General features: G+C 47.3%; 1 protein-coding gene across 1 annotated transcript; it reads left to right on the top strand.

Moving 5' to 3' along the window:
• The first annotated feature begins 1,364 nt into the window (after positions 1–1,364).
• Tigar (TP53 induced glycolysis regulatory phosphatase) lies at positions 1,365–20,117 on the top strand. Its single transcript, XM_059258653.1, has 6 exons — positions 1,365–1,530; positions 8,414–8,451; positions 15,336–15,457; positions 16,862–16,939; positions 18,308–18,418; positions 19,169–20,117. The coding sequence occupies exons 1-6, from the start codon at positions 1,499–1,501 to the stop codon at positions 19,592–19,594; spliced, it is 807 nt and encodes a 268-aa protein (XP_059114636.1). The 5' UTR covers positions 1,365–1,498; the 3' UTR covers positions 19,595–20,117.
• Positions 20,118–21,798: the final 1,681 nt, after the last annotated feature.

Raw genomic sequence — 21,798 nt, 5'->3', positions numbered from 1 at the left:
TTCTCTTTGGTTATGAGATGGTTGAAACAATAGATCCCAAGAAAATAGGAATCTTCTCAGAAATCCCCTGCTGGAGGAAAAGAAGGCAGTCTGGGGAGGAACTTTCTCCGGGAGGAAAATTACTTTTTAGAGACACTCAGAGCTGAGACAATTCTCTGGGGGTGACTGGTCTTGGCTGTATAGGCTTGGTTGTGCTTATCTCTTAACTTTCACTTATAGGGAAATTTTAGGATCCCACAGATGGACTGAGGTGAGGAAGGTGGCTACATTGAATATCTCATTTCTCTGCCTTTGTATTTATTTGGCTCTTTCAATTGACGTATAGAGTCTGGCTGTTTGGGGCACAGACTCTAACCCTCAACTCCGGTCACACCGTTATCCCCATTTTCCTATCACTTGGCTGAAGACTATAGGCTTCAGTCTCAGGGTTTTGAAAACTTTCGTTTTTTTAGATTTATTTTTATTTTATGTGTATAGATGTTTTGCCTGCATGTATGTCTGTGCAAAACATGAGCAGGAGACCAGGAGAGGGCGCCAGACACCCTGGAACTGGAGTTGCAGCTGCTCGGTAGCCTCCGTGAGGGTACTGAGAATCTGGATGCTCTAGGTGAGCGAGCAATCAGTGCTCTTAACTGGCTGAGTGATGTCTCCAGTCGCTCTTGGAGGTTTTTATACAGAATCTAGGTAGCTACATTTGTTTGCAAGGAAAGGACTTTATTCTAGTCACTGCAATAGAGACCACATTCATCACAATAGGGACTATCTTAAGGAGTGGTTGAATTCAACTCTTATTACAACGGATATCAGTGGTGACTTCTGGAGGACTGGATGGAAGAGTGACTTGATTATGAATGGAAGCAGCACTAGCGATTAACTGGCTTGGTAAGATCAGACTCAGCAAAGCAGAAGGCAAGAAAGGGGCCTGAGTGAAGTTTTGGGTTAAGAAGTTGAGAGCGAAACTGGGTTGCCGGGTTGGTCTAGATCTACACACCCAACCTGATTTTATTTGCCAGGTAAAGGATTACAGCTAACCCTCACAGGATGCAACCCCTGGCTCTGTACACCGTGAGAGAGTCATCGCTTTGGCACGCTATAATCCCTATACACCTTGCACGCCTTCCTCAAATCAGTTGTAGCAAAAAAAAAAAAAAAAAAATCAAAGCGTCCTTATCTGCCCCTGGCGCAGACGGCGGTCTGGAGCTGGCAGGACTCCCAGGGCGTTATCCTAGGGCGGGGCCCCGCGCACCTGCCAGGCGCCAATCACAGGCAGGCTTACAGGGGCGCAAGCGCCACTGGCCTGGGCGGGGTCTCGTCGGGTTCCAATCTCCGCTCCTATTGGTAGACTTGTAATGACGTTAGTGACTGCTTCGACCAATGGCTACGGAGCCGGTCCGCAGGGCAGACGGAAGTAGTGCCGGCAAGGCGGCCCCGCAGTGCGGGCGCAGAGTGGTGCAGGCGAGCGGGGTCGTGGCTCCTGCGCCTTGGGTTCCTAGCCAAGATGCCGCGCTTCGCCTTGACCATCATCCGCCAGTGAGTATCGCAGTCCCCAGGAGCTTCTTGGCCTGGGTCTCTTCTGGTCCCTGCGTGCTCCAAGCCCAGGAGGGTGGGCTTCCCATGTACTTAACCTTTGCGACCGCTCAGGTCCACTTCCCTTCCTTTTCTCCGCACCACCCTGAGTGAGGAAGGCAGGTCTTAAATGTCAGCAGCCCTGCGTTTTCCCGGGAAAACTAGTGTGGAGAAGCACATGATCAAGGTTCCCAGCCACTGAGTGAGGACAGGACCCCGTCTACCGACTTCTCAGCATGACCTTTCTGCTCCCTAAAAGGTCGCAGAGTTTGCGAAATTGCTGGCCCACGCCTCATCTTTCCAATGCTGGTGGCCTTCTTCCCCACCCCACCCCTGTTTCTCTTCGCATCGGGGATACTTTTGAAATTTACTTCCCTTCGAAGGTTACAGTTCTGAGAGAGAAGAGAGGGCCCCAGCCCTCTTCTCTGTCGACGGCACCACCCTGAACAAACGATTTTTTTTTTTTTTTGGTTTTTTAAAATCTTGACAGATTACATGGAACAGAATCTGGCTTTAGGTCACTTACGGTTTTCCTTCTCCGCACGTGTTTGCCCCGTGAAGATGGGAGGTGCCTTCGGGGTGGATAACGGGAGGGAATTTTCAGGGCAAAGAGACGTTGGTTAGGATTGGGGCTGGGGCTCCAGCTAGGAGCAGCCTCGTAGCCTAGGCATCTGAGGACAGATTTAATCTTTCTGACCTGTGTCAGGATAAGCAGATTGGTGATTGCAGTCTCTCTAATCGCGCTGGGTTACCGCGAGAATTAAATGGAGAAGATGGAGCGCCTGGCAGCAGAGAGGAAGAAATATACCCGAGAATTAATAACTTGTTCTTCTGTAAGCAAAGCCCAGCTAAAATGCAGTTGATTCTCACCCGTGTAGGCCAGGCTTATCAGAACTGTCTTCTGGGTGAGCTCTGTGTTTGTCAAGGGACTAGGTTACCCCTTGCCTTCATAGGACTCATAAGAGCGCGCTCACAGCATCTGAACCTCGTCAGACGCCTTCCTCTTCTTCAATGACGCCTTCTCTGCCCAGTTCCTCCTTTATAGGGAAATAATCTCGGGCATCATGTGGAGCTGGCCTTTAGGATTCAGGGATTTTAATGACCAAATTAGAAATCTTCTTCCTCCATCTCTTCTGCATCACCATCTGTTTTCTAGAATGTTCTGGGAGGGTTCTTAACTTTCTTAGGGTAAAACAGCTTTATTGGGAGCACTGTCGGAACTTGAGCCCCCATTGCCCTCTTTTCAACCCGAGGAAGGCCCTTTGAAGTCATAGGAAGTCTGTGCTGGAGAAACCCCTCAGAAAGTAAGGTGACCCCTATTTAAAACTCTCACTGGGCAGTCTTTGTGTGAATAGGGAGCTTCTTATTTTGACATCTGTGATTCACAGGTGAGTAAGGGGAGGCAGACTCCAAGTAATTTGCTTAAGGTCATGTGGCAAGTTGGCTAGGTGAGATTTGAACCAGAGCAAATTAAAGTGCTGTTCTCTGCCTCTCACTTACATTAAAGCCTGGTGTTTGAGTGTCATTTGAATATCACCAGCTTTGGGGCTATTTTTTATCCTCCTGATAGAATTTTAAGGGGTGGTAAGAGTAGTTTTATTTGAGAGCCGTGGTGGTACATGCCTGTAATCCCAGCAGTCAGGAGGCGGAGGCATTCAAGGCCAACCTTATGTACATAGCAGTGCCTGGCCAGCCAGAGGTACATAGTGAGGTCCTGTCTCAAAAAAAGGAAAAAAAAATTTTATTCTCCTTTAGACACAGGAAGATGGACATGTCAAAATAAAGACAGGGCTGTGATTAGCTGCTTTCCTGTCATGGCCATCCCAGCTGTCCTCTCTCTGGTATAGTTGTGACAGCTAGAAGCCTTGTGGTTCAGGAACAGACATGCTTTCAAATTTGACTTCTAGTCGCCAGAGAGTTGCCTAACTATATTGAACTGTACTATAATGCACGAGAAATTTAAAGCAGTTTCCTTGTGACTAACCAAACCCTTCATGAAATTTTATGTGTTTATGTTAATTCATTATGTTTTTAATTTTTTATTAATTAATTTATCTTATGTGTATAGGTGTTTTGTCTATGTGTAAGTCTGTGTAGCATGTGTGCACTTGGAGCCCACAGAGGCCAAAAGACAGCATCAGATCCTCTGGAATTGGAATTATGGACAGTTGTTAGTTAGCCCTGCCTTGTGGATGCGCGGAATTGAACCTGGGTCCTCTGGAAGAGCAGACAGTGCTCTTAGGCCCCGAGTCATCTCACCAGCTTCCAATTTTCTTCATATTTAGAAATGGAAATGTGTTGTTTTGGACTAGAACACCCTGGGTTCCAAACTTCACATCTCTCATTTGTATTGAACTGTAATTTCTCAGGACAGTTAGAACATTGTAACCCCAGCATGAGGAGGCTGGTGTCAGTCTTCCTACACCATGGCCTCAGAGCCTACCTTGATTCCCTTCAGCATCGTTTGTGTTGACAGTCACATGCAAAACCATTTCACTTCCTTTTTGAGCCAGCTCTTACAACTTTCAATATATTTTTACAAACTGAATTTAATTTACTTCTTGTATTTTTTCCTCTCAAGCTAGCCTTTCAAATCTGTATTTGCAAATGAATTAATTGGTAAAAGGGAGTTAGGATCGAGTTACATTCATGACTGAGCATCAGGTGACATCAGGTGAGGCTGTAATTTACATTCTCATACACGTGGGAGTAAACGTGTTGTGAAAACTCTGTATGTGTGCTAATTTCCCACAACGATTGGCTTCTCTGTTGTGGCCAGCTGGCAGCTGTCTGTTGAATCTGAATCCTTTATAAGGGTCTAACAAGGGATTGAGCATGAAAACTTGTGCTAAGGAACTCACTTTTAAGTAAGAGCAAGTGGTACAGCCTGAGTGGGGCCTGTGTGGGGCCCATCATGTCCCATGCAACCCCTACCTCCCCACCCCCACCCCCCGCGTGCACACCCACGGAGCCTATAAATGGCTGGTCATGAGACTACAGTTCTTGGCATAAGTGTCTAGACTCGTGTGGAGCCGAGTGTTCTGTTTTAGAAATGGCTCACCCTGCAGAAGTTGAAAATGAGTGCTGTACTCCTGACTCCTTCCAAATACATCCATCCCTCTGACCTTTCCGCAGCCTCTGCCTTCTCTCTGTCACAAGCCAAAATCTGGGTTAGGGAAGGGTATCCCTAGCAAAGGGCTTGCTTAGCCTTGCCCACCCCATAAACTAACTTTAAACACCTGTCTCAAGGATTTATAGAAACCCTTTAAAGCTGCTAAAAGCTATAATACTAAATATTTACACAGGTTTTGGGGAGGCATTTCTATTTTGGGATACCTGGTCTTGGAATATTTATACAGTGGCTTGAGTACAAAACTGCTGTCTAGCAACTAAAAGGGACCTGTGTGTGTGTGTGTGTGTGTGTGTGTGTGTGTGTGTGTGTGTCGGGGCATATGCACATTTGGAGGGTGGGACACTAAAAGAGACTTCAGTAACTGAACCTGGAGCTAAGCTGGCAGCCAGCAAACTCCGGGGAATCCTCCTGTCTCTCCCCCACCCCCCAGCACTTGGGTTACAGGCACATACTCTGCTGTTTATGTGAGTGCCAGGACCTAAACTCAGTTCTTTCTGCTTACAAAGCACACACTCTTTCCTACTGAGCATCTCTCTCCAGCCCCAGCAGAGATCTTGATCAACCCACAGCTAAAGGAAGTGATTCACTATACCACAGCTATGTTTTTTCTTTTTCCTGAAAAAAAAAAAAATCACTAGATGAGGGGCAGTGCCTTTGCAAAACTATAAAGTCACTGGGAGTGTTTTCAGTGAGTGTTCAAAAGAATGGCCGCTGCCATTGACTATAGAAAGACCTCAGACTCTCGGTGCCACTCCCGATTTTGGAGTGGCCAAACTAGCAGATTTCTCTCTCTCTCTCTCTCTCTCTCTCTCTCTCTCTCTCTCTCTCTCTCTCTCTCCTGCATTTGTGTGTGTGTGTGTGTGTGTGTGTGTGTGTGTGTGTGTGTGAGTGTGATCACTCTCCGTCTTTTTAAAAAAACAAAGATTTTCTTATTTTTATTTCATGTGTTCTGCCTGTCTGAATGTCTGGGCACCATGTGCATGCAGTTCCCACAGAGGCCAGAAGAGGGCAGCAGACACCCTCCCCCCCCCCCCCCCCCCCAACTGGAGTTACAGCTGGTTATGAGTCATTGTAGGTCTTCTGGAAAAGCAGACAGTGCTCTTAACCACTGAGCCACTTCTCTGGCCCCTCCACCTAATTTTTTAAGACAGGGTCTTTCATTGATCCTGGAGTTTTTCTGATTGTGTTAGATTGGCTGGTCAGGGAGCCCCAGGAATCCTCCTGTCTCTAGCTCCCCAGTGCTGGGATTATGGGCCCACCCAGTTTTTTACAGGTATGGAGCTTAGGTGCTCATGTTTGTATGGGGAGCAGTTTACTTATCATCTGAGTCGTCTCCTTTGCCCCATCCTTGATTTTAAATGTATGCAGTGAGGGTGCTTCTTTGGCTCTTGCTGGGAGTAATTGGGAAGATGGTACTTCGATTTAAAAGCAGTTCTGTTTTATTTCTTTAAGTTTTTGAGACAGGTCTTCTGTAGCCCAGGCTGGCCTCAGAGGAAATGAATAACTTTGGATGACCTCGAACTCCTGACCCTCCAATTACAGGCTTGTGTCACCGAACCCAGCTTTTGGTTCTTTGAGAGTTTTGCTTTGTATCCTGAGATAGCCTGGAACTCAATATTTAGCCCAGGCTGGCCTTGAGCTCAAGCAGTCTTCTTTCCATACCCTCTCAAGTGCTGGAATTAAAGGCATAAGTCACTAGGAGGCAGTTTCCCATGACCTCAGAAGGATTATTGGTCTGAGAGAGGAAGTGAGCTAGGCCACAGTTCCTTTTTCTAGATTAGGAACGACAGTGTGCCCAGTCCTGCCTTTGTGCTCCTGAACTGTCAGCGTGTTAGAGGGTAATGTCCTTTTCTGTGGCCATTTCTTAAGATGCTGCAAGAACTTGGACTCTAGGACGTCCTCCGTTAATAGTAGTCCCTCAATAGTGGCAAACCAAGACCTGGATAGTTCTATACACAGTCATTTCATTTAGGTAGTCGTGCATTTCTTTTTGTGTCTACATGTTTAGGAACCAAACCAGTTCTCTGTTCTTATTCCTCTGCCCACATGAGACCACACTGATTTACCTATTTATATTGTAGTTACTTATTAATTTTGCAGTTCTGGGTATTGAACCCGAGGCCTTGCATGGTAAGCAAGTATTCTACCACTGAGGTACATCCCTTACACTTTTCTTTTTGCTTAAAAAGCAAAACAAAACTTTATTTTTGAGACAGATACTCACTGTGTAGCCCTGGCTGGAACTCACTATGTAGTCCAGGCTGGCCTTGAACTCACAAAGTTCCTCTTGCCTCTGCCTCCTGAGTGCTGGAATTAAAGGCGTGCGCCACCGTGTCTGGATCTATTACTTTTTTAATGTATTCTTTCAGTGTTTGTTTATGTGAATCCAGGTATTAACCATTTCTCTCATTTCTGAGAAGTTGGCACTTTACTATTATTTCAGCCTTGCCCTGTAGTCCTTTACTGTGGAGGTTCTCTTCCCATACAAGTTGTGTGGGTTTTGTTTTTTTTTATAATGTATGTGAGTGTTTTGCCTGTATATATGTACGTATCATATGTGTGCCTGATAACTGTTGAGGTCAGAAGAGAGGGAATTGGATCCTCTGGGACTGAGTTTTTGAGAGCCACCATGTGGGTGCTGGGGATGGAACCCTGGTCCTCTGCAAGAGCATCAACTCCTTTTATCCCCTGAGTCATCTCTCTAGTTCCTCTTGAAGTCTTGCAGACAGAATCTATGTTCTGTGTTTGTTTGTAAGGAATGAACTTTGCTCAAGGTCACTGCGTGATGTGGAGGCCAGAGATGGATGTTAGGTGTCTTTGACTATTGCTCTCCACACTTAAGTTTTGAGGCAGGGTCTCTTCTGACTTGGCCAGCAAGCCCCCTGGATCCCTCAGTCTCCACTCTCCAGTATGCATGTCACCATGCCCAACTTTTTCTGTAGTGCAAGGGCCCCACCTCAGTCCTTATGCTTGTGTGGTAATTAATCACTTTACCAGCCGAGCCATCCCCCAGCCTCACTTGGTGACTTTTGTTGTAAGTCTACTTTGCCATCTAGGCTTGCCCTGTGGCTCCCTCTCACCTCCCTCTGCCAGCCTCAGTTTACCCAGTTATTTCCTGGAAATGGTTCCATCCCTGTTGGTCTTCTGATTGCTTTCAGATTGGGATTGTTTTGAGTTTTTAATTCCTAAAAGTGTAGCCATGCCTCAGTCGGGTGCACCGTCCATAGGCAAGGTGGCTCTAGCTCCCTCACAATGTGACTGCCTCAGCTCGGGAGCCTGAGTCAATTCTGTGTATGTGACAAGGGCCCTAGAATTTCTTTCTCTTCCCATTGTCACACCCAGTCATGTGCTCCTTCAGGACAGCAACCTACAGACTGCCATCCTGGTGGCAGGCAGTCCTGCTGCCCTGACGTTTTGATCAATCAATATACTTACTTTTAACAAGGATACCTTCTAAAACTAATGTGTATACACCTGCCCTTTGAATAGCTTTTTCTTCCAGCAGTTCATTTAACATTGGTCTCCTGATCCATGTACATTTGCTTTAAGGGATGTCTTGACTTGGAATTCCTGAGTTGGGATAGATGATTGGAAAGAAAATATTTAGATTTGAAAGTTTAAGATTTGTTATGAACATCATTACAAAATTTGTTGTTCTCTTTCCCGTTTTCAAAAATAATTTGGTAATGGTATTTTCTTTCTTTTTTATTTTAGTGGCGAAACAAGATTTAATAAGGAGAAAATCATTCAAGGTTAGTCTAATCAGATTGTTGCCTACATAGCTCCCTTTCAGTGTTAATGTGATGTGTGAACTAATCAGATTTATTAGGGGAGGACCAGGCAGGGGTTAAACTGGACTGGGGTTAGGGATGAGAGTACCATGGTAACCACAGACTTGGACCAAAACAGTAGGTCACCAGGAGGAACAGAAGTCTCTGAAGTGGACATGGTATGCAGGGGGTTCTCCAGTAGTCTATGCAGAACTCCAAGGGGCCCAGTCACTGATTGAAAAGTCATGTTGAAATACCACAGTTGAGATTTAAAGCCAGGTGACGAGTGCCAGTAATCCCTGCAGGTAGGTGCCTGAAGCAGGAGGATCTCTGTGAGTTTGAGGAGTTCAAGACTGGCTTAGGCAGTAAAAAATTATTTCATATTAGGAAATGACATTTACAAACTAGTATTAACAGTTTCTAAACAGTTCACTGATTTCTGTACTAACAGTGAAGTTCACCATGTTCTGCCATGGTCCTTGTCTTCTTATTGCGTGCTGGGCTCTTGTATTCTGTGCTAAGATCCAATAGTCTAGCCTTTTAAGGAGCATCTTGGCAAATTTCTAGGCAGATACTCTTTCTATGCTGTGGTTGATTCTAAAAGCTTTTGGGTTTAGTTTTGGGGTAGGAACTTCTGGGCTGTGCAGAAGTTGGTTTTCCTTCTCAGTGTGTCTGGCTCCCTTCTGGAGATGAACTAGTTGTGTGTCTTTGCTTCTAAGTGCAGTGTGTGCCCGCCTGAGTTGTCCTTGGGCCTGGGTCTCTCACTACCCTGACCCTTGCCACCCTGGCTGCTCATTTGCTCAAAGCTGAGCCCTCCAAAACATGAATAACCATGATTGCATTCACATTCACTTTTAGGCTGTCTGTTTCCTCCCGACTTTGTGAGTTGGATGCTCAGTTTTCTCCCCCTCCTCCCCCTTTTAAAAATAAACAAAGCCCCACACAGTCCTTGTGGGGCTGATGAGATAGCTTAGTGGTTGAGAGTGGGTATTGCTTTTTTCAGAGAACTCCAATTTGGTTCCCAGCACCCATAGTGGGTGCCTTACAACCACCTTTAACTCTAGCTCCAGGGGATCTGACACCCTCTTCTGGCCTCTACAGGCACTGCAGTCACATGCACATACCCCCACACAGACCCACATCATTTACAAAAATAGTAAAAAGAAGTCTTTAAACACAGTCTTTCTCCGCAGCAGTCTGTGAACCTTTACCCTGCCTCCTGGTGTGTTTAGACTTTTTATTGTTTTTCCTTCTGCTCCTGCTTCCCCCTCTTTTTCTAGTCTGTCTTCTTCTTTGCTTTACTTTTTCTTCTTCCTGACTGCATCAGTTCGTCCCTAACCTCCTCCTACCCTCGTGCTGTGTATCATCTCATATCTTCTCATACAGACCTTTGAATTTTTTGTGCTTCTGACCTCTGTGTTCAGCCTAGGCTGCTGTAACAGGTTACCGTAGACTGGGTGGCTCAAAACACATTCTCTCTCTCTTTCTCTTTTTTCTCTTCACACACTTCTGAAGGTCACAAGTCCAGTCTAAGATCAGGGTGCCTGTGCCAGTTTTTTGTTGCCAATGTGACATAAACTAGAGTCATCTGGGAAGAGACACCCTCAGTCGAGATTGCCACCCTCAGGTTGACCTGTGGGCATGTCCGTGGGGGCATTTTCTTGATTAATGATTGATGTGGAGGGCCCAACCCACTATGGGTGGAGCCTTCATGGAGCAGGCGGGCCTGAGTGGTATAAGGAAGCAGGCTGAGCAAGCCGGGAAGCAGCATTCTTTTTGTGGCCTCTGATTCAGTTCCCGCCTCCAGGTTTCTGCTTCCAGGGCCTGCCCTGACTTTCCTCAGTGATAGTCTGTAACCTGGGGGCTATAAGAGGAAATAAACTCTTCGCCCCACCCCAAGTTGCTTTTGGTCAGTGTTTTGTCTCAGCAGTAGAAACCTAACTAAGACAGTACCTCAGTTAGTCTGGAACAGCCCGCCTCCCACTTCGCAGACTGTGGTCCTCTGGGTGTGTTGTCCAGTGGAGAGAGAGTAGAACCTTGTCTCATCTCATAGTCACTGGGACCATATCACGGGGCCCACCCTAACATCCTGCCATCATCACTTTGGGGGTTAGGGTTTCAACAGACCACCTTTAGAGGGACAAAAACATCCCTTCTAGCATCTAGTGTCATAGTAACATCTCCTCCATCTTGGAAAAATGCATTGCATTTAGGGTGATCTGGTAACTTAGTCCTCCTTAATTTTTTTTTTTTTTTTTTACATTATTGTATTTATTTGTTCGGTTCCATTTACATGTGTGTTTAGTTTCCTTGGTGCTCATTCCTTTTTCACGTCAGATCTTCCTTCATTCTGAGGCACATTCTCTGAGAGGCCCTGTAGTGTGCGTAGGTGGCCGACGGATGGAAAAGACAGTCTCAGTCAGCGCACACTTGGACTGACAGTTCCCTCAGCGCCCAGAGGATACCCTCTCTCGGCTTTGTCTTGTTGAGCTGAGCTCGTAGCTCAGGAGCAAGGCTCTTAGGCTGGCAGGTGCCGGAGCCTGGTCTCATTCCCAGCACTGGAGGATCGGCACAGTTGGTAAAGGGGGTTTTTCATCGGTTGTGGATGTTAACATGGATTATCATCTTGACAGGATCTAAAATTGTGGAGCTGACCGTCAGGGAACCCCTGATTGCCTGGAAGGGATTATCTGGTTGGGAAGACCCATCCTGAAAGTGGGCAGCTCCATTCCATGTCCCCTGATGACGGGAGCAACTCCTAATTGGTCACAGTGTAACCAGCTGCTTCCTCGGTTCTTCCGCATGGCTCCCCTACCATTGTGGACTATCCTCTTGAACTCTGAGCCAGAATAACCCCCCTTTATTGTTTTATTTTATGTGTGGGAGTGGCTTACCTACACATAAGTCTATTAAGCACATTTTTAGTGCCCTTGGAGACCAGAAGAGGGCATTGGATTCTCTGGAGCTATAGTTACAGATGGTTGCCTGGAAGAGTGACGGATTCTCTTACCTGCTTAGCCATCTCTCCAGCCCCTCCCTCCCTTCCTTAAATTGCTTTGTCAGAGCGTTGAGGTAAGTGGCCAACATCTCCCATCTCATGCTAGGCTGGCTGTTTAGATCTTCTTATTGATTCTGCTGTTCTTCATTTTCTCTCAGTGTATCTAGAAGGACTTTTTAAAGATTTATTTGCTTTTGTTTATACATATACGTAAGTGTTTTGCCTACATGTATGTACGTGCACCACATTCAGGGCCCCAGAAGGCCAGAAGAAGGAGTCGGGACCTATAAAGCAGGTAGCTAGCTCTTGGTCACCAGCCAGTGCTAACCACTGAGTGATCTCCAGCCCAGGAGTTTCCGTTTTTCATTTATCCGGCTTCCTGTCCACTGTGTTTTCCTCATCTCTAGATTTGCCCTTCCCCCCAGCTTCAGAAAGCAATCTGTCTCAGTCTCTTCATGTTTACACCCCCCCAACCCCCAACCCCCGCCCCTACCCCCCCCCCCCCCTGCTTCCTGCCGCCCACACACACACTTTCGCTACTCATCCTCTGGAATTCCAGTTACGTGTATGCTGTAGACTAATGCTTGTGTCCCTCCAAATCCCTGTGTTGAAATTCTGAACGCCAGGGTCTTTGGGAGATGATTAGGTCACAAGGGACATCTCTCACAAAGGCGTGATACCCCAGAGAGTTCTGTTCTCTTTCTGTAATTTGAACTTTACCCTGGCAGAAGACATCCCTAGAAAGAACCCCAGCTGGCGTCTTGACACGGAACTTCGGCCTCCAGAGCAGTGAGAAATAGGTGTCTGCGGTTTATGAGCCGTCTTTTCCGGGGTGCTTTGTCATAGTAGCTTAAACTAGGAGATGCACGTTGGGAATTCTCTTTTCCTTTCTATCCACAACACGCCTGTGGAATGGTCCGGCTCCACCCAGGGCCCGTGTTACCTTCTGAATCGTGTCTTCAGCTCTGTGTCTGTGTCCTCACACCTCCTCCTGCCAAATTGCTGCCCAGGGAGGGATTTTCCTCATTTAAAAAAAGAAAAGATTTGATTCTTTAGAAGACTGTCATATTATTTTTGTTTATCAGTTATTCTGAATCTATTTTCCTTTCTAATCTCTACTGCTGATTTTAACATCTGAAGTCTCAGTGGTTCTAAATCCCTTAGAGGGTGTTCCTCCTAGCCTTCATTCATGAGGGGTATGTATGTGTGTGTGTGTGTGTGTGTGTGTGTGTGTGTGTGTGAGAGAGAGAGAGAGAGAGAGAAAGAGAGAGAGAAAGAGAGAGCGCTTGAGCATGTTGAATCTTTGTGTTGACCTTTCGTTTGCTTTAAGTGAGTGAGAGCTTGTTACCCCTTATTGAGAGTGATTTTCTTTGAAGGGATGTTTGTGTTTGATTTTCCTCCTGACCTGAGACTCCATTAGCCTCCCTCCAGGGTCTGTTTGGTTTTCCAGCTCTCGGTTGCACACGGCAGCTCCCATCCCCTGCCTGCCAGCATGTGCTGATAACATCATGCTTCCATCTTCTCCTCAGAGGTTTAGCTCGGAGGCTTGCTTCACCTCCTGGAGGCCAGCAATGGACAGCATGTGCGTGTAGTTCCCTGTAGGAGGACGATGGTCCTCCACCGCCTGCTTGGCTGCCCCGGCTTCGTAGGGTTTCAATTTAAAAATCGGTTATAGTCTGTTTTAGCTTTCCTTTTCTTTTTTTTTTTTTTTTTTTTTTTTTTGGTTTTTCGAGGCAGGGTTTCTCTGTATAGCTTTGCGCCTTTCCTGGAACTCACTTTGGAGACCAGGCTGGCCTTGAACTCACAGAGATCCACCTGCCTCTGCCTCCCGAGTGCTGGGATTAAAGGCATGCGCCGCCGCCGCCGCCGCCGCCGCCGCCGCCGCCGCCACCACCACCACCACCACCACCCCCCGGCTAGCTTTTCTTTTTTGAGACAGCACTGCCCTGTAGTGCCCTGTAGGCCAGGCTGGCCTGCAGCTTACTGTGTAGGCCAGGAAGGCCTCTAATTCACTGCAGTCCTCCTGCCTCAGCCTCACAAGTGCTGAGGTGGTAGGTGTGAGGCATCCTGTCTGGTTTTCCACCATTTCCCCCCAGGGGTGAGACAGAAAGAAAAGGAGAGAGGAAGAGAAGTCACATCCATCAGTGCCGACCCTTTAGACGACACCGTCGCCTGACGCAGCCCGCAGGAGCACAGCCTGCTTGGGTGCAGGACATCCGGTGGAGAAATGGACAGGCATAAAAGAGGGAGGAGTCCAGATGGCTCAGAACCAGATGGCTCAGTACCCCAGATGATGGCTCAGTACCCCCAGATGGCTCAGTACCCCAGATGATGGCTCAGTACCCCAGATGATGGCTCAGTACCCCAGATGATGGCTCAGTACCCCAGATGATGGCTCAGTACCCCAGATGATGGCTCAGTACCCCAGATGGCTCAGTACCCCAGATGGCTCAGTACTCCAGATGGCTCAGAACCAGATGGCTCAGTACCCCAGATGATGGCTCAGTACCCCAGATGATGGCTCAGTACTCCAGATGGCTCAGTACCCCAGATGATGGCTCAGTACCCCAGATGGCTCAGTACTCCAGATGATGGCTCAGTACCCCAGATGGCTCAGTACTCCAGATGGCTCAGTACCCCAGATGATGGCTCAGTACCCCAGATGATGGCTCAGTACCCCAGATGATGGCTCAGTACCCCAGATGGCTCAGTACCCCAGATGATGGCTCAGTACCCCAGATGGCTCAGTACCCCAAATGGCTCAGTACCCCAGATGATGGCTCAGTACCCCAGATGGCTCAGTATCCCAGATGGCTCAGTACCCCAGATGATGGCTCAGTACCCCAGATGGCTCAGTATCCCAGATGGCTCAGTACCCCAGATGATGGCTCAGTACCCCAGATGATGGCTCAGTACTCCAGATGGCTCAGTACTCCAGATGGCTCAGTACCCCAGATGGCTCAGTACCCCAGATGATGGCTCAGTACCCCAGATGGCTCAGTACCCCAGATGGCTCAGTACCCCAGATGATGGCTCAGTACCCCAGATGATGGCTCAGTACTCCAGATGGCTCAGTACCCCAGATGGCTCAGTACCCCAGATGATGGCTCAGTACCCCAGATGATGGCTCAGTACTCCAGATGGCTCAGTACCCCAGATGGCTCAGTACTCCAGATGGCTCAGTACCCCAGATGGCTCAGTACCCCAGATGATGGCTCAGTACTCCAGATGGCTCAGTACCCCAGATGGCTCAGTACCCCAGATGATGGCTCAGTACCCCAGATGATGGCTCAGTACCCCAGATGGCTCAGTACTCCAGATGGCTCAGTACCCCAGATGGCTCAGTACCCCAGATGATGGCTCAGTACCCCAGATGATGGCTCAGTACCCCAGATGATGGCTCAGTACTCCAGATGGCTCAGTACCCCAGATGGCTCAGTACCCCAGATGATGGCTCAGTACCCCAGATGATGGCTCAGTACCCCAGATGGCTCAGTACTCCAGATGGCTCAGTACCCCAGATGGCTCAGTACCCCAGATGATGGTTCAGTACCCCAGATAATGGCTCAGTACCCCAGATGATGGCTCAGTACCCCAGATGGCTCAGTACCCCAGATGATGGCTCAGTACCCCAGATGGCTCAGTACAATGGAATTCCCATGAGACCAGCAGCCTTGGGGAAACATATGAGTAGGCGCGTCTTTGTCGAGTTATGGCTCCATGTCATGGTGTTTAGAATCAGTTTTCTAAGAAGTCAGGTGGTCTGGTACCCAAGGAAATGACATAGTGTCACAGTAATCACCGTAGCTTCTGTCTCTTCCCTGTGACTTCACTTAGGTATGTTTTTTGTGGTTCTGTCCCACCACAGGCCAAGGAGTAGACGAGCCCCTTTCGGAGACTGGGTTTAGGCAAGCAGCCACCACTGGTCGGTTTCTGAACAACGTGCAGTTTACGCACGCTTTCTCCAGCGATCTCACGAGGACTAAGCAGGTGAGTTCAGGCTCAGTGTCTAGGCCAGAAGCTCAGCGACAGTGAGCTTCAAAAACCCGCTTCCAAAGCCCGGTGAGAGGGCTCAGTGGGTACAGGTTCCTGCTACCAAGCCTGATGACCAGTTCAGTTCCTGGGACCCACGTGAGAGAAGGCACAAACTGACTCTTTCAGGTTGTGCTCTGACCTCCACATGCATGTCACAATGCACACATGCCCATACACACTCACACAAAACACATGAAACACCAAAACCACAAGGCATATGGAGGGGAGAAGGGAGGTCTTCAACGATTTTTGGTATCTCATGTCCATCAAAACCAGTTAGACATGAAAAAGGAAATGAACAAAATCGAGCAAAATAACACAGCCCAGCCAGCCTCAGGAGTTAGCAGATACAGACTTCATTATTTTTATGTTTTGAAACAGTGTATTGTTGTGTAGCCCAGACTAGCCTTGAACTTGCCATTCCCCTGCCTCGGCTTCCTAAGTGCTCAGATATCAAGCCTGGGTTACCATGTCCATCATCAGCTATAGAACGTCAAATATTCCCTTATGCCTTGGGGGAAGAGAACTGAGAGATAGAGCAGAGAACCCGACACAGATAAACAGGAATGGGTGCAAATGGGCGAGACTGAGGCTTAAGGAATCCGTGACAGCTTCTCGGAGAGTTAGAACCGGAGTGGGGAGTGAGAAGATGGCTCAGTGGGTCAAGGGCTTGCCAGGTAAAAGATGGGTATGTGCAGCAGCCACCAGCAATCCCAGCAACTGGGAGATGGGGAGAACCCTGGAGCAGGCTGGCTAACTAGGTCAGTCAGAACTGGTGAACTCTGGGGCTAGCAAGAGACTGACTCTGTAAGTAAAGTGCAGAGTGATCCAGAAGCATACTCCAGGTCAACTCAGAGCCTCCAGGAGCACACTAGCCCAAATGTGCATACACACATGCATATCACACACACACACACACACACACACACACACACACACACACACACACATGAAGAGCCATGATGAAGGTTGGCATATCTTTTCTGTAAGGAACTTGATAATGTCTGTGACAGCTCTTTATTTCTGTTCAGACTGATATGGTATGAATGCAGTTGCACAGGAAATGGTCATGTGGTTGGGTTCTAATAAATCTTTATTTATAAAAACAGGTGATAGTCTGAATTGGCCCTGTGGACTAGATGTACATAGCAATAAACACCAGAGTCAGGCGTGAAGAGAACCCCGGGTGTCAATGTGTGCTGGGCAGGTGCTCTGGGCAGCCAGAGAAACAGTTTTTGCACAGGAAAACTATAGCTAGTAATTTATAAAAACTAAGTGGCATGCTTTTGAAACTTCATGGTAACCCATTCTTATTAAAAGGAAGAAGAAAGAAAGAAACATTTTTCTTTTGGTTTTCAGACCATACATGGCATTTTGGAGCAAAGCAGATTTTGCAAAGACATGACTGTGAAGTATGACTCCAGACTTCGAGAAAGGGTAACTTGCTTTACCTTCTGCAAATTTCAGTGAGCTACAGCACAGATGCTGTCCTCTTGGGAAGTTATTTTTAATTGATATATTGTATGTATGGATGTCTTACCTGCATATATATATATATCTGTGTACACAGGCATGCCTGGTTTTCAAGGAGACTAGAAAAGGATGTTGGATCTCCTGAGACTAGAGTTGTGAGCTGCCATGTGGGTGCTGGGAATTGAACCAGGGTCCTCTGGAAGAGCAGCCAGTGCTCTTCACCTCTGAGCCACCTCTCTAGCTCTTTCATGGGAATTTAGAATCAACTAATGTATGTTAAGGATCCGTGTAGCTAGGCATGGTAACACACATCTGTAATCCCATCACTTGGAAAGTGAAGGCAGGAGGATGATGCGCTTGAGGCCAGCCTGAGCTACACAGACCCTATCTAAAAAAAAAAGAGCCAAGATGTAGAGATGATAGGTCAGTGGTAGAGTACTTGGCTAGAATGTTTGAGGTCCTGGGTTTAATTCTCAGACGGGGGGAGGAACGAGGAGAAGGTGAATGGGGGTCTGCTCAGCTGTCATGTCATGCTGCGTATTACATAGAGCACCTTATTGAACTGTGTGAGGTGAGTGTCTTGAGTTACAGAAGAAAATCACACTGGGGAAGTTTAAGGGCACAGTGTTCTCCCTCCCTCTCCTACCCAGTGTGTATACCAGAAACGGGTCTTTGTAAAGCTGAGATTTAAATTTAGGGCAAGGCACATGGAGATTTCCAATCTGAGATCCGAACCCAGGTCTCGTGGAGTGTTGGTATTTTTTTATGCCCTACAATACCGACTCCAAGCTTGGTAACATCCCTCTCAGCTCTGGCTCCTTCTGATCCTGGGTAGAAACGGGACAGAATGGTGAGAGCATTCCAAAAGACCTGCCTCTCTCAGCTTGCGGGCGTTCTCTGTGGTTCAAGATCCATACCAAGTTCTACCAGAAGAAAGTTCCTGCTCTGTGCCTGAGAACTGGTGCTGAAAACGTGGTCAGGCGTGACTCTGGTGGGTAGGCAGAGTGGTAGGGGTGGGTAGCCCTGCACACATTTTTCTCCCTTCTCAGAATTGAGCAAATCTCCCATTTGTCTGGTAAAGCCCCACCATCTGCTTGGGCTAGCCTTGAGACATTCTTCCCCACGGCTGCTTGGACAGAGTACCCCAGCTTGAGAATTCTACTATGTTCTAGGGCGTGGGCCTCTGCTAGATGCAATCCTACTAGCAAATCAGAGGAGATGGGGTCATAAATAAGTGAAGGAAGCTGAGCTTCTTCCTGGACAGTTTTAAAATTTCCACAGGCCTTTCCTGTTATGTGTAAGCAGCACTTTTGTCTAACTGGACTATTGCAGAAGTATGGGGTCATAGAAGGCAAGCCGCTAAGCGAGATGCGGGCCATGGCCAAAGCCGCTGGCGAAGAGTGTCCCATGTTTACTCCACCCGGAGGAGAGACATTAGAGCAGGTATGTAGCCTGCATCTGGGTTGCCACACCGCTGGCACGTCAGTGAACTTGCCAGTGACCGAGTCACTGAATTCTGACAGATTTTGTACCCTAGCTGTTTGTGACTGACAGCCAAGTGGTTTGCAAGCTTTGAAGACAACTGTTTGTCTTCCCCCTCCCCCTTTTCCGAGTTACCCTGTCTGTCCGAGCCACTGTGAGCCAGCAGCCATCACTGGTGATAGAGACAGCCTCTTAAGTGATACTAAGAAAAACTTAGCATGAGGTGGTGGTGTAGGCAGTGTTGTCACAGACAGGGAGGGCACCATTGACTCAAACTCTGCCTCTGGACTCCAGGAGTTCTGGTCTCCATGCTGTGTGGCCAGCGCTTTGCCCGCTGAGGCATTCCCCAGCCCTCCTCTTCCCTTTCTCTTAATGTCTTCAGCAACTAGTGATTTTTTTTTTTTTTTTTTTTTGCAAGTCCCATAGAAACATTAGGATTAGCCGGGCGGTGGTGGCGCACGCCTTTAATCCCAGCACTCGGGAGGTAGAGTAGAGGCAGGCGGATCTCTGTGAGTTCGAGGCCAGCCTGGGCTACCAAGTGAGTTCCAGGAAAGGCGCAAAGCTACACAGAGAAACCCTGTCTCGAAAAACCAAAAAAAAAAAAAAAAAAAAAGAAACCTTAGGATTTTATCGGCAAGCTGTGTTTCAGGCTCCTGTGTTAAGGACACCGTTAACGTCACTTTATTTCCTCTTTTACTTCTTCCCTTGTAGGTGAAAATGCGTGCAAAGGATTTCTTTGATTTTATTTGTCAGCTGATCCTGGGCGAGACAGGCCAGAGAGGGGGCTGCTTCCCCGGAGCTCCAGGCAGCCTTCTGGAGAGCTGCTTGGCGGAGGTCTTCCCCGTAGGAAAACGTGGCAGTTTGGAGTTGTGTCCTGATGGTGGCACCTCTGGTTTAGTGGCCAGCCTCTTAGTTGTGAGCCATGGCGCTTACATGAGAAGCCTCTTTGGATACCTTCTGAGTGACCTCAAATGCTCATTGCCAGCAACACTAGGCAAATTGGAACTCTCGTCGGTCACGCCCAATACTGGGATTAGTGTCTTTTTCGTAGACTGTGAGGAAGGATGTGAACCAGCAATTCAGTGTATTTGCATGAACTTCCATGAGCATCTAAACGGAGTGACCGAGAAGCGTTAACCTACACTCGGAAGCCTCTGCAGGGAGTGCCTTGGACTTTGCATTTATGTCCTCTGCTCCTGCTGTTTTAGAAGCAGTTAAGAATCCATGTGATAAAGCCCCACTGGGGCCCTGGCTGTATCAGATGGTACCACTACCCAAATCCACCCAAAATCAACCTGGGTTTTTTTTTTCTGAATGCACTCGCCATTTTCTACAGTATTTTGCCACTCTGTTCCATTGTGTTTCTTAATTATTAACGGTATGGGGACATTCAGCATTGCACATTAGGGGATTAGTAGCCTTCTTCCCACAGTCCGTATTTCATTGATCTTTTTGATGTCTAGATGATGGCGTTGGCTTTTGAAGATAACTGTGTGCTTTTTCAGTAGCGTATCAAGTGCTGGCAGGAAAGAACGGTTTGTATAATTCACTGTATTTGCAGTGACTGTGTTGGAGTCCAGAGTCCTTTAAACTGAAACTTCTGTCTTCAGTGTGTGTAACATGACATGACAAAACACTAAAGCATCTTTCATAGAAATCAGACCTTGGGTTTTTTTGTTTTTTGGTTTTTGTTTTTTATTTTTCATTTTTAAAGGCTCAAAATAAAGATGAAGGACTGGAGGGACGGGCCAATGGTTAAGAGTACTTCCTGTTCTCCCAGAGGACCCCAGTTCAGATCTCATTACTCATATTAGGCAGCTCACAATTGCCTATAACTCCAGCACCAGGAGATCAATGCCCCATCCTGGCCTCTGTGAGCACCAGCACACACACACACACACACACACACACACACACACACACACACACACACAAAGACAATAAAAAAAACACAGATTAGGGAGCCTCTGGGCAGAAGACAAAAGCAACTTTCCAGGCAAACCAGGAAAAAAAAATAGATTATCCCTTGCTTTACATCCACTCTGCATGTGCAGACTTTCCAGTTAAGGAATGATCTAAAGAAAATAAACCCAGACTAGTATTGAGAAGAGGTGCTGAAAAACGGTGTCCAGAAGGAACAGATGAGGTGGCCTCCCTTCCCCCAGATGGCGCTATAGGAAAGGGATTTTGCTTGCCCTTCAGGAGTCCTTATCGGAGGAAATGATTAGCCGCTGAAAATTTGAGGCTCAAGTCATAATATCAGGGAGAGGAATTAGGTGGGGAAATGTAATTGTAATTCTGGACTCTGCTCCAGAGGAATCTGACCAGAAACAGCTAGTGGGATTGAGTGCTTAATGAACAGTAGGTATCAAACATGAGATGCTTAGGAAAAACAAAGTTCCCCTGCAAAAGAACTCACGAGTCAAGGCTGGCCACAACCTGATTGTAAAGCACTAGATCCTTTCCCTGTCTGGATACTTTGTAGAGCTGGTGCCAACACTATAGATACTGGTGACCAAAAACTAAGGGTTTATTTGGGACTCCAAATGCGTGTGTACCCCGAACAAAAGCATTCCTGACATCATGAGTCCAGAATGTGGCCCTGTTCCAAGAAACTCAAGGAGTGATTCAGGAGGGTGCAGAAAGGTTGCCCTATTGGTGACAACGAACTTCAGCTTAAAAGTCACCTTAGCATTTGGGGCCAGAATTGCCTTAAGAGACTTTAGTCAAGCCCAAGGCTGTGGGGTTTGGTTCTATACCCACTCCTGGAGAGGTTGTTTGTTTGTTTGTTTGTTTGTTTTTGTTTTGGCCTCGAGCATCCAGTGTCAGGTATGTGGTTCAGGGAGCAGTTCTGACAGCAAGTGTGGTGGGCTGGGTTCATCCACAGTTTTACCCAAGACCGACCTGAGTCCCTGATGCTGCCCCAACAGTTATAGAAATAACTTCCTCTTACCAGGCTGTATTTTCCCACCCCTAAGTCTAGAAGATAACGTGTTACATCTTGAACATGCTAAAAGGAATAATAATAAAACTATAAAAATTGACAGAAAAAATGCACAATGGATAAGCTACCCCAAAGCAGTATTAAAATGTTTTGATCTGAAATCAGATGAGAAGACACCGAGAACCTCAGTATTAGCCAAAAAACGGGACAATTTTCAAAGCTCATTCTTACCACCCTCCCACCCCCAGAGACGAATTGCACATCTTGATACTTGCTGAGCTGTGTCCTAGCCACCTCCAGTGCCTTGAGACCCAGCCCTATTCAGCTATATAGTTTTGTTACAAGGATTCTTTTTTAGCAATTTCAGGTTTATGGAGACATCAGGCAAAAAGTAGGA

The sequence above is a fragment of the Peromyscus eremicus genome, chromosome 3 (assembly GCF_949786415.1).
Source record: "Peromyscus eremicus chromosome 3, PerEre_H2_v1, whole genome shotgun sequence".
Lineage (NCBI taxonomy): Eukaryota > Metazoa > Chordata > Mammalia > Rodentia > Cricetidae > Peromyscus > Peromyscus eremicus.
Note: the sequence above shows the minus strand (reverse complement) of the source record. Positions and strands in the feature narration are given on the sequence as shown.

Coding starts and splice junctions, on each gene's coding strand:
- Tigar (XM_059258653.1), top strand. CDS start 1,499: ATGCCGCGCTTCGCCTTGACCATCATCCGCCA. Junction 15,458..16,861: donor ATCTCACGAGGACTAAGCAG/GTGAGTTCAGGC, acceptor TTTGGTTTTCAG/ACCATACATGGCATTTTGGA. Junction 18,419..19,168: donor GAGGAGAGACATTAGAGCAG/GTATGTAGCCTG, acceptor CTTCCCTTGTAG/GTGAAAATGCGTGCAAAGGA.